This window comes from Lytechinus variegatus, chromosome 8 (assembly GCF_018143015.1).
Source record: "Lytechinus variegatus isolate NC3 chromosome 8, Lvar_3.0, whole genome shotgun sequence".
Taxonomy (NCBI): domain Eukaryota; kingdom Metazoa; phylum Echinodermata; class Echinoidea; order Temnopleuroida; family Toxopneustidae; genus Lytechinus; species Lytechinus variegatus.
In genome coordinates this window covers 9,407,017-9,421,653 of record NC_054747.1, presented here as the reverse complement: position 1 = coordinate 9,421,653, position 14,637 = coordinate 9,407,017, and the positions used below count along the sequence as shown (strand labels likewise).

The following is a 14,637-nucleotide window of genomic DNA, read 5'->3' as shown; positions in this document are numbered from 1 at the left end:
GGAATGGGTTTGAGTAATTATCAGGGAATTTTTAAACTTCATCATGGAAAAAAATGAGGGTATTTTGTTTTCTTGAAAAGCTGGGAACCCTGATGGATTACCTCTTTGTGCTTACCAGAAGGAGGGGTGGAGGAGGAATAGGGGGAAACTTCCTGCACCACAAGAGGTATGAATCAAATTGGACTGTGTAGATGAGGGGAATAGTTGTGCACCATAGCAGAGCTAAAGAATAAGTGGGATGACTCCTTTGTGACTACCAGGGAGTAATGGGGCGGGCGGAAGACAAAACTCTTCATGGTTATTTTGAAACGTAGGTTTAATAATTAGAAAAAGAACAACAGCAAATCAGCATCAATGACAAATCAAGCAGAGGCATAATTCTAAGTTCATGTCTGATATTGAATGATACTTTTCTACATTCTTGTGGGAGTTACATACTTCATCATCATTCATGTTATATGCACAACTTGGTTATAGGAAGAGGAAGCAGAAGTGGCAGGGGTAGCAAAGGAGGAAGGGGTCAAAGTTCATCGAGTCGAGGGTCAGCAGCTTCCAAACAGAGCCTCCTGATGACATCCTTTGCAAACGCGTCTTCATCAAGCAACAGGACCAAGCCAGGAGCCATTGCCTTTGAGGTGAGATTGAGATGAAGATACAAGCACGGTGGTGATGATTATGATGATTCTGTCTTATTTTGATGATAATGAGGAATGATGATACCCTTACAAAGGACCCGTCTACTATTTTCTATTTCATTGGCATGCGACCAATTCTGTACAAAAATTTCATGTCATACTTAAACGTTGCAATTGTGAACAGCAATATAATAGACGGGTCTTCTTTCTTTCTTTTATGTTTTGCTTTGTCTTCCTTGTCTTGTCTAGTAATCTGTGTGTCCCTGTTCTTTGTAACGTTCTCTCTTTTCGTCCTTGTCTAGTTTCTGTAACTTTCTCCGAGCTCAGCTCTATTCTTTCTATAACAATATTTAGCTATCAATGATTACGCAATAGTTATTTGTTAACCCTATCTAGGCCGGGGGGGGGCCTCGGAGGCCCCCCCTCAACGAATCGCGCGATATTTTCGCTGTGCGAAATTTTTTGACCGCGCCATTCGCTGACTTTTTACTTTCAAGTCTTTCGCAACTTTCGAGACCAATTTTGCATCACCCGGGTACGTGGTTCCGAAATTACGCAACATTATGTAAGTGCATGTCAGACCGAAAATTGCTCAAAAACGTGATTTCGTGTACAAAGTCAATGCAAATTGTGTTTTCAACCAAAATTCATAAATGTATGATTCTTTTTAGTTTTTTCTAGTCTAAATGTATTCATTTTATGCTTTTTATGATCACAGAAGAGTCCCCAACAAATTTCATTGAAAAAACAATGAAAAACAAAAGGTCAAAAAAACAAAGAAATACATAAGAAATTGCAAAAAACAATATAATACATAAGAAAATGATTTGATATCACAATTTTTTTCATGTACACTTGTTAAGGACACCACAAAGAGTTTCTGTACCAAAAATTAGTACATTTGGAGCTTTATTTAGGGAGTTAGAGGGAAAAGTATGATTTCGCATACTAATTACGCATAAATTAGCATAATCACTTAATAGCGATTCGCATGAAATAAATTACTATACAATCTTGTAGATTATGCCCAAGGCAACCCGCGTGCCAAATTTCGGCGCGATCGCGCGGTCGACGGCCGAGATCTTAGGGGGGGGGCCTGGGAGGCCCCCCCCCCGGCCATAGGAACTCCCAAAATACCCCGGCCTAGATAGGGTTAAGGGCCTATCCACAACAATCTTTTGCTTTACTTTAGGTCCATTCACTTAGAATCTGCATTTATATTGTAATTATGCATACTATTTCGGAATGAGTTGTATGTTTTTTGTTGTATTTTGATTGATTTGTGTAAAATGAAATGAAATGATTGTGAAGATGAGGACGATACTGATTACGATAGTAATGAAAATAATGATGAAGAAGATGATGATGGTGATGAAGATGATGATGAAGAAGATGATGAGGAAGAAGATGATGAGGAGAAGGAGAAAGTGGACGAGGAATGATTATTATTGTGAAGGTGATGACAACACTGATTACGATAGTGATGGCAACGATGATAATGATGATGATTTTTCTCCTAGGATGATGATGACGATGATATGGATTCCATGCCAGTGTCAAGAAACAATAAAACAGCTAAAAGGAAAACAACGTAAGTGTCTTTTGTGCAAACCCGTCTGTTAGGAACTTTTCTCATTTTTCTTCTTTGTCTTCATTTTGTTTAATAGGATATCTTGTACCCTTCATTCATAAACTCTAAAACAACCAGAAATATTTTGGAAATTCTAATTCATGTATTTTTTTTTTCCTTTATTTCGAAAAAAAAAATGCCTGGAGGTATACTGTAACATTTTGTTTCTTTGCAAGTCTTGTATGAAATTTTGGGAAATAGATAATCATTCTAGTTGGTATTTGTTTTGAGAAATGTTGAATCCTGGGTAATGCGTCAGAGACTGTATGAGTAGTTCTTAGACTTGAGCTGGCGCTGTTTGAATTGCGACAAATTCCAAATATTTTGACACGTTAAAAATTCAAATGTAAGGATCATTTACAGATCTACATAGAAATATTTTTCTTGATGTATTCTTTGTTTTATTATTCAATCAATATTTTCATGATTTTCATTACTGATCTTAAACAAATAGGAGTAATGCCGAAAATTTGTTAAACAAATTATAATTTCCTCCTATAAAAGCCTCTTAATTTACTATCTATTGTCCACGGCGGACGGCATTTGAATAGTAATGAGTCAGAAAGAAGAGGATCGAGGGTATTTGAATTCCAGTACATCGTGGCTTAGCCGTGAACCAGAATAGCCTGGTGGTTGAGTCGCTGCCCGGAAAGCAGTAGATGGCAGGTTCGAATCCCACTGGTTCCAATTTTTTCTGACTTATGATTTATGATTTTCATACAGATCGAGCATACTGATCTTATGATTTTCATTACAGATCGAGCATACTGATCTTAAACAAATAGGAGTAATGCCGAAAATTTGTTAAACAAATTATAATTTCCTCCTATAAAAGCCTCTTAATTTACCAATATTTTCATGTTTTTTGCTTGCTTGCTAGGTCAAACAAAGTGATCGAAATCAGTGACTCCTCAGAGTAAGAATGAACCCTAAAAACACTTTTCACAAATTTGGATTTCAAAAAGTAGATTGCCAATCTGCCATTACATCTCTTTGAATTAAATGTCGTGGCTTAGTTCAGATGATTTTATTGTTATGTTTCTACGGTTCCATGACATTTGCTCTGGCGACAATTGCTCTGATGGAAAATCTGAACGTTAAAGATAAATTCCAGTATTGGTAACGATCTCAAAATGACTTTTTACAGAATCAAATATAATGACCACCCAAGTGTCTGTTTGTATGAATAAAAAATATGTGCCACAGGATTCTGGAAGAAATTGTGTAATTGCTGAGAAATAAGCAAAATAAGCGCAGATTCGGTCACTTGCGTCGGGTCTTTATTCCAGCAATAATAATACACTGTCCCACGTGTGCCTATCTGTGTTGGTGATCTTCAGTGAGAACCTTTTTCAGCGTATATTTCAAGATTTCACAAAGTTTAGCTTATGTAACTGTACTAGATTCTCGATGATATACTGACAATTAAGCCTTTTTTTACAGACTTTCTCATGAAATCAGTGTTTACTGCAATTACTGGCATTTCTCTTTAAAGCCAAACAACCTAACCTCCAAAACTAAATAATTCCTAATTATTTTCTTTACATTATTCAGAGCCAAACACTTTATTACAGTCCCAACCCTATATCCTCTGAGATATCAAGACCGGAGCAAATGACATTTGTTCCTTGCCAGAACAAATGTCATGTCACTGTTTTTATACATGTGTTGTAGAGGTCCAGTGAAGTAGATCACTCATCACTTTTTTCTGCTTCTTGTTCTGTTCTGTTCTTCTTTGTCTGTAGTCTACTTCTTATTCCCTTCCTCCTCCTCCCCCTTTCTTCTTATTTTTCCTCTTCTTCTTTTCCTCCTTCTTCTTCTTTTTCTTCTCCTTCTCCTCCTCTGCCTTCTCCTCCTTCTTCTTCTCCTTCTCTTTCTTTTTCTTTTTCCTTTTCCTCTTCTTCTCTTTCTCCTCCCCCTCCTTCTCCTTCTCTTCCTCCTTCTCCACATTCTTCACAGATGTCCTTATTGTGTGAATTGAAATTCATTTGAATGTGTTGTATTTATGATTACAGAATGACAGTGATGACCCCTTCAGTGCAATGAGCTCGTCCAACCAAGCTAAGAGAGGCAGACGGTACTAACATCTCAACACTGAAAACCCATTCATGCCTTTGGACTGAGAATGCAAAGATAGGACATGTTACCAGTCTTAGTACTGCAGTTTGAATGATGGAAGTATGCACATTAAAAATTATGTGGAATGAGAATGCTAAGATAGGACATCTTACAAATCTGTTAATTAGTGCAGGAGCCAAGCCAAGAGAGGCAGACGGTACTAACATCTCAGTACTGAAACCCATTCATGTCTTTGGACTGAGAATGCATAGATGGGACATCTTACCAGTCTGAGCTCTGTTATCTGAGTGGTGAAAATAACCGAATTCTATGGACTGAGAATACAAAGATGGGACATTGTACCAGTCTGTTAGCACTCCTTTTTGTCTTGCACTCTACACAGTGCCTCAGCAAAAGTGCATCTGTTAAGCAATATGTGATTGCCCTTGCAGACCCCCACTTTTTTGAGGTACCGTATAATCTCTGTACTACTTGTAGAAAGGCACCCTTGACACTTTTCAAGTGACAACCTTGAAATGCACAGTGGGCGATCTATATCTTTGAATCATGATCGATGATCCGAAGTAAATAACCATCACGAGTCCGGTCAAATTCGTGCTGTCCGAACTTTTATTGCATTAGTCCGACAGACGCTCTTGACGGACGGATTATATTATGCAAGTCAATTGGCCTTTTGCAAATTTCGTATTGTTTCAATTTTCCCATGATATGTCAGTTGCTGGGCCCTTAAAGGGGAAGTTCACCCTGACAAAAAGTTTATTGTAAAAATAGCAGAAAAAATAATAATAAATATTGCCGAAGGTTTGAGAAAAATTCATCCAATAATTAAAAGGTTATTAGAATTTCAATTATTTGATTTGTGACGTCATATGCGAGCAGCATTCCTACATAGCGAATGGTAAAAAAAATCAATGAAATGTCATTTTCTCAGAAAATTGAAAATCGTTTTCACTGTAACTTTTGTATATCAATAGACAAATCATTTCATACCCGATCATGAAAAGAAAACAAAATTAAGGCATCATACAAAATTTGAAATTCATACATTTTATATTACATAACACATGGGGCAGCTGCTCGTTTATGACGTCACAAATCCAAAATTTTGAACTCTAATAACTTTCTTACTCTTTAACGGATTTTCCTCAAACCTTCACCAATATTTTTTACTATTTTTTCTGCTATTTTCACGACAAAGTTTTCTTCAGGGTGAACTTCCCCTTTAACCATTTGCCTAGGTCTAATTGCCATTTGGCCCATCTACCAGTTTGTCCTTTTCCACTTAGTCGAAACCCATTTTGTATGAAATCTCCTTGGTCTAAGTCTACTTAATACCTTGTACCTAGTAGTTCCGTTCCCTGAAGACCTCCACCAGGAAGGGTAACTCAGGGCTGACGAGAGTGGGTGTATTATTACTCTGTTTTGCTTTGTTGCTGGTTTTGCATGTTTAGTTTTGCTTTAAGTATGTCAGTGCTTTTGGAGGATACCATATCCACTGTGAGATTATTCCAGTGGGAGATTGCTTCAGGGAAGAAGGAATTAGCCAGTTGGGTAGTTGTGATGAACTTTGAAGTGACGTCATACAGTTCATCATGGGATCTTCTTAATCTCGTTTTTTTTCTCGTGGCATATTTATTTAAGTCAAGTTGAGTTTCTCCATGGATAATCTTATATAAGTTGATGATTCGGTGATTTCGCCTCCTTTCCTCAAGAGACATCCAGCCAAGTGTTGTCATTATGTTTGTAACACTGGATCCCTGGATAATAGTCTATATAATGAAAAAAAATTGTTTACGAACCAAAGTTTCATTTGACAAATGAAGAGGAAATTAGAGTGTTTTGGTATTAGTCTAAATGATAGACCAAGTGAGGTTAGTGAGTATTGAACTAAGTCATGGTTGGACCAAATGGTAATTAGACCAAATTGATGGTAGCAAAGACCATTTGCTAGGTGATATAAAATGAGTTCTACTAAGCATACTGCAGCCTGCATGCAGTACTAATCAATTTGGCAATACAGATGGAACAGATAACTTTGGTAATAAGATGAGATGGTGATGTTGTTTAAAGGTCAAGTCCACCTCAGAAAAATGTAATGCTGAAAATTTCATCAAAATCGGATGTAAAATAAGAAAGTTATGACATTTCAAAGTTTCGCTTATTTTCAACAAAATAGTTATATGAACGAGCCAGTTACATCCAAATGAGAGAGTCAATGATGTCACTCACTTACTATTTTGTTTTTTATTGTTTGAATTATACAATATTTCAATTTTAAGGAATTTGACAATTAGGACCTCCATGCCTGAAGCACAAAATGTTAAAATAATGGAATTCCATGTGTTCAGTGAGGAATGAAACTTCATTTCACATGACAATGAAGAGAAAATAAAGATATTTCATATTTCATATGATAAATTACAAAATAAATAGTGAGTGATGTCATCAACTCTCTCATTTGGATGTAACTGGCTCGTTCATATAGCTATTTTGTTGAAAATAAGCGAAATTTTAAAATGCCATAACTTTCTTATTTTACATCCGATTTTGATGAAATTTTCAGTGTTATTCTTGTTGAATTTTTCTCTTTTTATTCAAATCAAGTTTTTGTTGGGGTGGACTTGTCCTTTAATAGTGTATTCATTTATGAAGAGTTTACTTGCAAATTAAAGTGATTAAATCCACTTTTTTTTATTTCTTCATAAATCAACATATTTTATATCACCCAAATCTATGTTTCCTTTCAGCATGTTCATACAATATGTTCAAGAGTCATCAATATAGGTAACAAAGATGACAATTCCAAAAATCCTGGAGATGTCTCTTATTTTATATGATTCTTTTATATTTATAATTTTTGTCTCGCCTGCATAGCAGAGCGAGACTATAGGAGCCGCTTTTCTGATGGTGGCGGCGTCCTCAACATTGAAATCTTAACCAAGATCAAGTTTTTGAAATGTCACCATAACTTATAAAGTATATAAACCTCGTTCATGAAACTTGGCCATAAGGATAATCAAGTATTACTGAACATCCTGCCTTAGTTTCAGGTCACATTACCAAGGTCAAAGGTCATTTATGGTCAATGAACTTAGACCATGTTGGAGGAATCAATATCAAAATCTTAACCAAGGTTAAGTTTTTGAAATGTAGGGATAACCTCTAAAGTATATGGACCTAGTTCATAAAACTTCCACTTGTTATGGATTTAGTTCCTTTTGCGTGAAAACTAATTTCAAGATGTTGCTATGTCAGGCAAGACTAATAAATGTAACTGTTAAACAGACCATTACACGGTTTCAACATCTATGCTGACAATAGGAAAGGTAGGAGACGAGAGGAAAACTAATACATTACTGTTAAACCTTCTGTAGATCTACTAACCCTCTGTATTTTTCATGCAACAGGGACTAAATCCAAAAATATATGAAAAATAGAAATCTGGAGTATTTTGTAACTTTCATTTTTATAACGTACATTTATGATTTTTAAACAAAGGAACAAAACTTCTTGAATGGAAACATTGATTTAAGTGGAAAAAAACAACAAAAAATTGATTTATGAAAATTGAGCAAATGTGGATTTAGTCTCTTTTGCATGAAAAGTTTTTCGGATTGAGCCCCTTTTGCATGAAAACATAAATTTCACGTCCATTTTTTAATAAACTTCTTGGAAATTTTGGGAGTTGGACTATAGTCAGTTTGATGCACATGGTGCATGTCCATTTCAACATCCAAGAAAATGCCAAATGATAAAACATGGATTAAGTCCCTTTTGCATGTTAGCTCTTCATAATTATACAGGCTACTGAAATTCATTGTGGAAGTCTGCATTGTATTAGTGTAGAAGTAGTCTACACCTTATAATCACTTTGATTTGATACACAAATGCACATGTAAATTGTGCCTTTGTCAAATCTATCGAGACCTCATACACTGTATGTTTGAATTCAAAGGAATTCCTTCCTCTTGAGAAGGGAAAAATACATTTTGGGAACCTGGTAGTGTTGTCTGAAATACTGCGCTGATGGAAGCAATTTTAATCCCTGCCAAGCAAAGTTTCAAGGATTTATGTACGATTCAGTGCACGTTCGGGCAGGAGAACAGTCTGGTGGACACTTTTGATCAAACTACTTCCTGGGTTTTCACCCAGTGCTCATTAGACTTTGCTCACAATTAGTCTTTGAGTCAACACATGCAAGACAAATTGAAAAAATATGTCTAGTATTGCATTGGTATGTTAGCAACATATGACAATAGTTCCTAGTCAACTAACCAAAGTGTCTCATATAGATTATTGATTATTAAATAACATTCACAGAGCTATACTTTTGATTCACATGTCCAATCCTGCTGTGAATGAGTGATAATGTTTTATAACATTATCCACATCAAGTAAAAACTATTTCATTATATTCAGTTTGCTTATCATACGTCATAAACAAATTCTCACCTTCGAACATGCTTTATGCTGTATATGTACTGCCCAATTAAACAATCAGACTCTACACATATGGAGACAGTGATTTTGGTTTTCAAAGAATGGTATTTTCCGTTTCTGAAAATCTGTAATCCCGTTTCAACTTGATCGAAAAATGGAAATTCCGTTTTTTCACTAAAAATATACACAGCAAAACCCTGAATTCCGTTTTGCAAAGGTTAATTTTTATATGAAAAGTATAAGAACTAAATGGAATTTCCGTTTTATGTACTGGTAAAACAGAAAATCACTGTCCCTATGTGAAATATTTTTTTTCACTGCTTATGTTGAGAAATATCCAGTGATGCAATGTGTTTGTGTATGTTTTAAATGTAACATATTGATGTACTCAGAATAACAAGGCATTTTAGACCTTCACTGTTTTTGCTGCAATCACATACAAATGGAATTGAATTGAATTTCAGTTCCTCCACTTTAACGTCGAGAGCATGTGTGTGTACATTAAAATGTAACAGAGCATCTGATTATAAAAGGACAAGTCCACTCCAACAAAAAGTTGGCTTGAATAAAGAGAAATATCGAACAAGCAAAACACTGAAAATTTCATCCCAATCGGATGTAAAATAAGAAAGTTATGACATTTTAAAGTTTCGCTTAATTTCACAAAAAAATTTATATGCACATCTTGGTCTGTATGCAACTGAGGAGACTGATGACGTCATCCACTTACTACTTCTTTTATATTTTATTACATGAAATATTCTAATTTTCTCCACATTGTCAAGTGAAACAACGATTAATTCCTCCCTGAACATGTGGAATTAGCATTGTTTAATACTATAGGGTTTAGTCAAGTTGGTCCTTTTTGTCAAATTTGTAAAAAATGAAATATTGTATAATTTGAACAATAAAAACAAGATTAATAGTGAGTGAGGGACATCATCTCATTTGCATGTCACTCAGTTGTGCATGTCACTGTTTTTGTGAAATATAATCAACAATGTCATAACTTTCTTATTCTGCATCCGATTTTGATGAAATTTTCAGTGTTATGCTAGTTTGATTTTTCTCTTTTTATTCAAATAAACATTTTGTTGGGTGGACTTGACCTTTATGAAACAAGACAAGGACCAAGGAACATATTTGCAATTTAAAATCACAATTTGATGGTAACTTTTGTGTTTTTGTACATGGTAAATTAAAAAAAAATCGTAAGAGCTGACAATCAAATAGATTTGATACTTTTCAGGACTAATGAGATTAATTGATTTCTGAGCAAACTTGAAACTCAACTAATGCTTATAACTTTCTGTATCAAAAGGCAGTTTCTGTGAATACTTTTTGTTTTCTGCGATTGCAGAAAATCACTGTCCCTACTTATACAAAGACCATGATGAAGACTGAACACTTGTTTCAACAAGAGATTACATTATTGCTTACAATGGTTGGTCATAGACTTACAGTTATGTGTTTGAAGGGAGGTTCACCCTGACGCAAAGTGTGTTGTAAAAATAGCAGATAAAATAAATAAAAAAATATTGTTGAAGGTTTGAGAAAAATCCATCAAAGATTAAGAAAGATATTAGAATTTTAAGTTTTTGATTTGTGACGTCCTATACGAGCAGCTGCCCCATATGTTATGTACTATAATATCCATAAACTTCAATTTTTTAATAGTTCTAGCTCTGGTGACTTATGATTTTAGTTCTTTCAGTAGCGGGCGTGAAATGATTTGTCTATTGATATACTGAAGGCACAATAAACACTATTTTCAATTTTCTGAGAAAATGACATTTTATTGATTTTCTATCCTATATGTGGGGAAGATACTCGCATATGACATCACACATCAAAAAACTTAAAATTCTAATATTTTATTTTATTCTTTGATGTGTTTTTCTCAAAACTTCGCCAATATTTTTTATTATTGATTTTTCTGCTATTTTTACACTAAACTTTATGTTCGGGTGAACTTCCCCTTTAATTGTACAATGGGTTGTATAGATCTTTGATGTTAGGGGCCTAGATCAAAAATTCAAGTTTTAATGTAAAGTGCTCTTGAAGTGGATTAAAAATTGTACCCATACTTTGCATTTTCACTTTCATTTGCTAAAATGATGCATCCGTTTATATACTTTTAGACATATGTAAAAAAAAATGTATTATATAATTATGTTTCTTTAATCATATACCAAAGCAATAAATCATTTAGCGCAAAATTCATATATATAAATATCTCTAAGGTGATCATTTTCTTGATTTTCTGATGTTATTTTAATTCTGGCCACCAGCATATTGTTCCCTGTGTATGCATATAACAGAGCGGCCAAGTAGTACAGATTTTCAGTATTTAGTACTGAAAAATGAGAATTCTGATGGTTTCATGCAAAATACTGATTTCTCAAGTTTCAGTTTTATGTGTTGTCCTTTGGTATTTCTTCAGAAATACTGATTTCCTCGCCCAAATCCTGACGTGCAGCTTTAAAAATATTGAAATGTTCTTGTTCAGGTTGGCAGGTCTGATATAATCATGTTTACACAAAAAGTGAATCTCCCCTCAATCTAAATTACCTATTTTGATATCTAACTGGTTTATAGCTCAATATCTACACTGATTGACCAAGTTGCTCATAAAAGAATAATAAAATGATCCATGGAGTTATTATGTGTAAGTGAGCAAACATAAAAGCCAAAACTTTCAAGGGAACATTTTAGGGTTTTTTTTTTTTGGGGGGGGGATTTTTTTTTCCCGGTGGGTTCAAAGGTTATATCCTGACACATGTTCTCTTTTGCATGGGACTGTGGACACAGTTGAAGGGGAAATTTCTGATGAGCGTTCCTAAATTTAGAATCGATAAATCCATCAGGGTAATTGAAAAACAAGGGTTGGAAATGATATTGTCACCAAACAGTCGTTTAAACACTCGGGAGGCAAATTTGATATCACAGCTGAGGAAAAGGACATTCAAACAATTGGTAAAATGCTGAAATTTGCTATCCATATGTCTGAAAATGTCTCGTGTGAACTAATGCAAAGTGCATATTCTGTCTTTAATGCATATTCACTAATGCTTGCCTTGGTGGATTAAAGGACAAGTCCACCCCAACATAAACTTGATTTGAATAAAACGAGAAACGTTCAACACGCATAACACTGAAAATTTCATCAAGATCGGATGTAAAATAAGAAAGTTATGACATTTTAAAGTTTCGCTTCATTTCACAAAACAGTTATATGAACGATCCAGTTACATCAAATGAGTCGATGATGTCACTCACTCACTATTTCTTTTGTTTTTTATTGTTTGAAATATGAAATATTTTGATTTTCTCGTCATTGTCATGTGAAATGAAGTTTCATTCGTCCCTGAACACGTGGAATTCCATTATTTTAACATTTTGTGTTTCAGGCAAGGAGGTCCTAATCATCAAATTCGTAACAATTAAAATATTGTATAATTCAAACAATAAAAAACAAAAGAAATAGTGAGTGAGTGAAATCATCGACTCTCTCATTTGGATGTAACTGGCTCGTTCATAATAACTATTTTGTTAAAACTAAGCGAGACTTTGAAATGTCATAACTTTCTTATTTTACATCCGATTTTGATGAAATTTTCAGCATTGTGCTTGTCTGATTTTTCTCTATTGATTCAAATCAACATTTTTCTGAGGTGGACTTGACCTTTAAATACATTTAAAAACAGAAGAATGTCAAGACGAGTATGAACAAGGGTAGTGAGTTATTTGCTCGATATTTACCACCCTCAATTTTTATGCTCTTAACCCGCTTTAATTTATCTTGATATGTAACTCTTCCATTTTTTCAACTCGCCCCCTAAAATTCATATTTTGGGGGTGAAAATTTCAGATGTATTTTACCAAATCTCGCAAAACTTTACCCCACTCTTCCACCCTTCCTCGCCTCTCTGTGTCGTCATTAAGTTTGGACGGACAGTTATCTTTAAATGCATTTTACATTTTCAAAGTAACATCTTTTGGCTTTATCATTAAAAGTTCTCATCAAGTCTTCTCGTAAAATACATTTTTGGTTGCCATGGTTTCATATTAATGTGCAAATCAAAGAACGTTTCTGTGTCATTGATAGTCGAGTTTCCCTTTGCAATTACCTCTAAATGAATTGACCTTGTCAAATAGTTTGGAATTGGTAATACTGCAGTCACATTTCCCCTACGGCGGCCCTACTGCGAGTAAAAAAAACAACAGCCGTTTTAATACATTTGTATTAAAAAAACCTTTATGTAGCTGGTACAAAACAAGGTTAAATCGGTTGTTTTCGACTCGCCGTACGGCCACCGTAGGGTAAATGTGACTGCGTCATTAGAATTTATTTATTCAATTCAATTTTCAATTCATTTATTTCCATATTCAAATTCAAATTGTACAATGTAAAAAACATGATAAAAATACAAACAAGAATCAGTTAAGAATGAAAAAAATACAAAAAACAACCAAAGAAGCAGAACATAATATAATCTGAATATACGGAGGAATTGCCAAAAAGCCGAAGACGCTTATCGAGGGCAATCCCAGAATAAGAAATAGAATTTATTTATTAAAATAAATATGCTTCTAAATCATGCCCATTTGAAGTATTTCGACCTTTCTCTTTATACATAGGTTGTCACTTGTCACAGACGGAAACCTTGCTAAGTAGTGATGATTTAGCGACACCCACATGCTGAAATGGTATGGTCCAAATAAATCTCCATCTCGGAATCTGCTGAGTAATAACATGCCAGCTCATTAAGATGCAGATAAAATTGAGTAGAGTATCGCATCATGGATGAAAAAAATAATGAAAACCCCTATTTTGTTTGAAATAGAGATCAGACCTAGATTCATCCAAAAAAAAAAAATTTGGATACCGCGAGTGTCGCACATGGACAGAATGTTTTCTCTTTCAACTTTCTAGGCACCTGATCTTTGATTCGCCCGGACGGACTCTCGGTACGTAGGACTCGTATAGAAATGACGGTTACACTTCGTAATTCCGAAGGTTCGTAATTCCGAAACTCGTGAATTGCCTATACCTCGATGTTCGTTAATCCGGAAACGTAAAAGGGTTCGTTAATCCGAACATTTGTGGCGTTATTCCGAAGGTTCGTTATTCCGAAGGTTCGATAATCCGGAAACGAAATAAGGTTCGATGTTCCAAAGGTTCGTTAATCCGAAAACGAAATGAGGTTCGTTGTTCCGAAGGTTCGTTAGTCCGAAAATGAAACAAGGTTAGTTAATCATTTAGTTTTGGACTAACTAACCTTCGGAATTACGAACCTTCGGAAAAACGAACCTTCGGAATATCCGAACCTTCGGAATAACGAAGCTTCGGAATTACGGGTGTATGCGGAAATGACATTCTACTTTACTTAGGGTAATAGAAGAAATGATAATGACTATAAAAAATAAATTCTGACACTGATTGTGGTACAATTTTGTGACCATATCTTAAATTTAAAAAAAACGTGACAACTTACTTAAAGTGGATTCGGTCTTTAGTTAAAGATATAATAGTCTGAAAATATATTGTGGAATACAATATTTTAAGTAGATGCTAGGCCATATTATGCTTGTTCATATCGATTTACTTGATATACTTAAAAAAAAATATCTCGGCGATTGACCATTTCTTTAAAAAAAAATTAGACGGCTTACCAAATGTGTATTCGGTCTTATAATAAACGAGTTTTACATAATGCATCTTTTTGCTAGAAGCCAGGGGCCGATTGCACGAAAGGGTCTTTCCAAGGACCGTCTTTCGTGTCGCCCATCTTTTATGATACGCTATAGGCGGGTTGTTTCTGATATTTATGATAAAGAATATTGCTTTTA

The 14,637-nt window shown here is 34.7% G+C and overlaps 1 protein-coding gene across 3 annotated transcripts in view; it reads left to right on the top strand.

The window, feature by feature from the left end:
• Window positions 1-5,114, top strand: part of LOC121419941 (double-strand break repair protein MRE11-like) — a 28,475-nt gene extending 23,361 nt beyond the window's left edge. For 2 of the 3 annotated variants that reach the window (XM_041614426.1, XM_041614427.1), the window contains exons 16-19: window positions 478-635; window positions 2,156-2,226; window positions 3,146-3,180; window positions 4,279-5,114. In XM_041614426.1, the coding sequence (XP_041470360.1) occupies window positions 478-635; window positions 2,156-2,226; window positions 3,146-3,180; window positions 4,279-4,349 (335 nt within the window). In that variant the 3' untranslated portion in view covers window positions 4,350-5,114. Of the gene's footprint in view, window positions 1-477; window positions 636-2,155; window positions 2,227-3,145; window positions 3,183-4,278 lie in introns of all 3 variants that reach the window. The other variant, XM_041614425.1, reaches the window with a different exon arrangement.
• The last annotated feature ends 9,523 nt before the right edge of the window (window positions 5,115-14,637 follow it).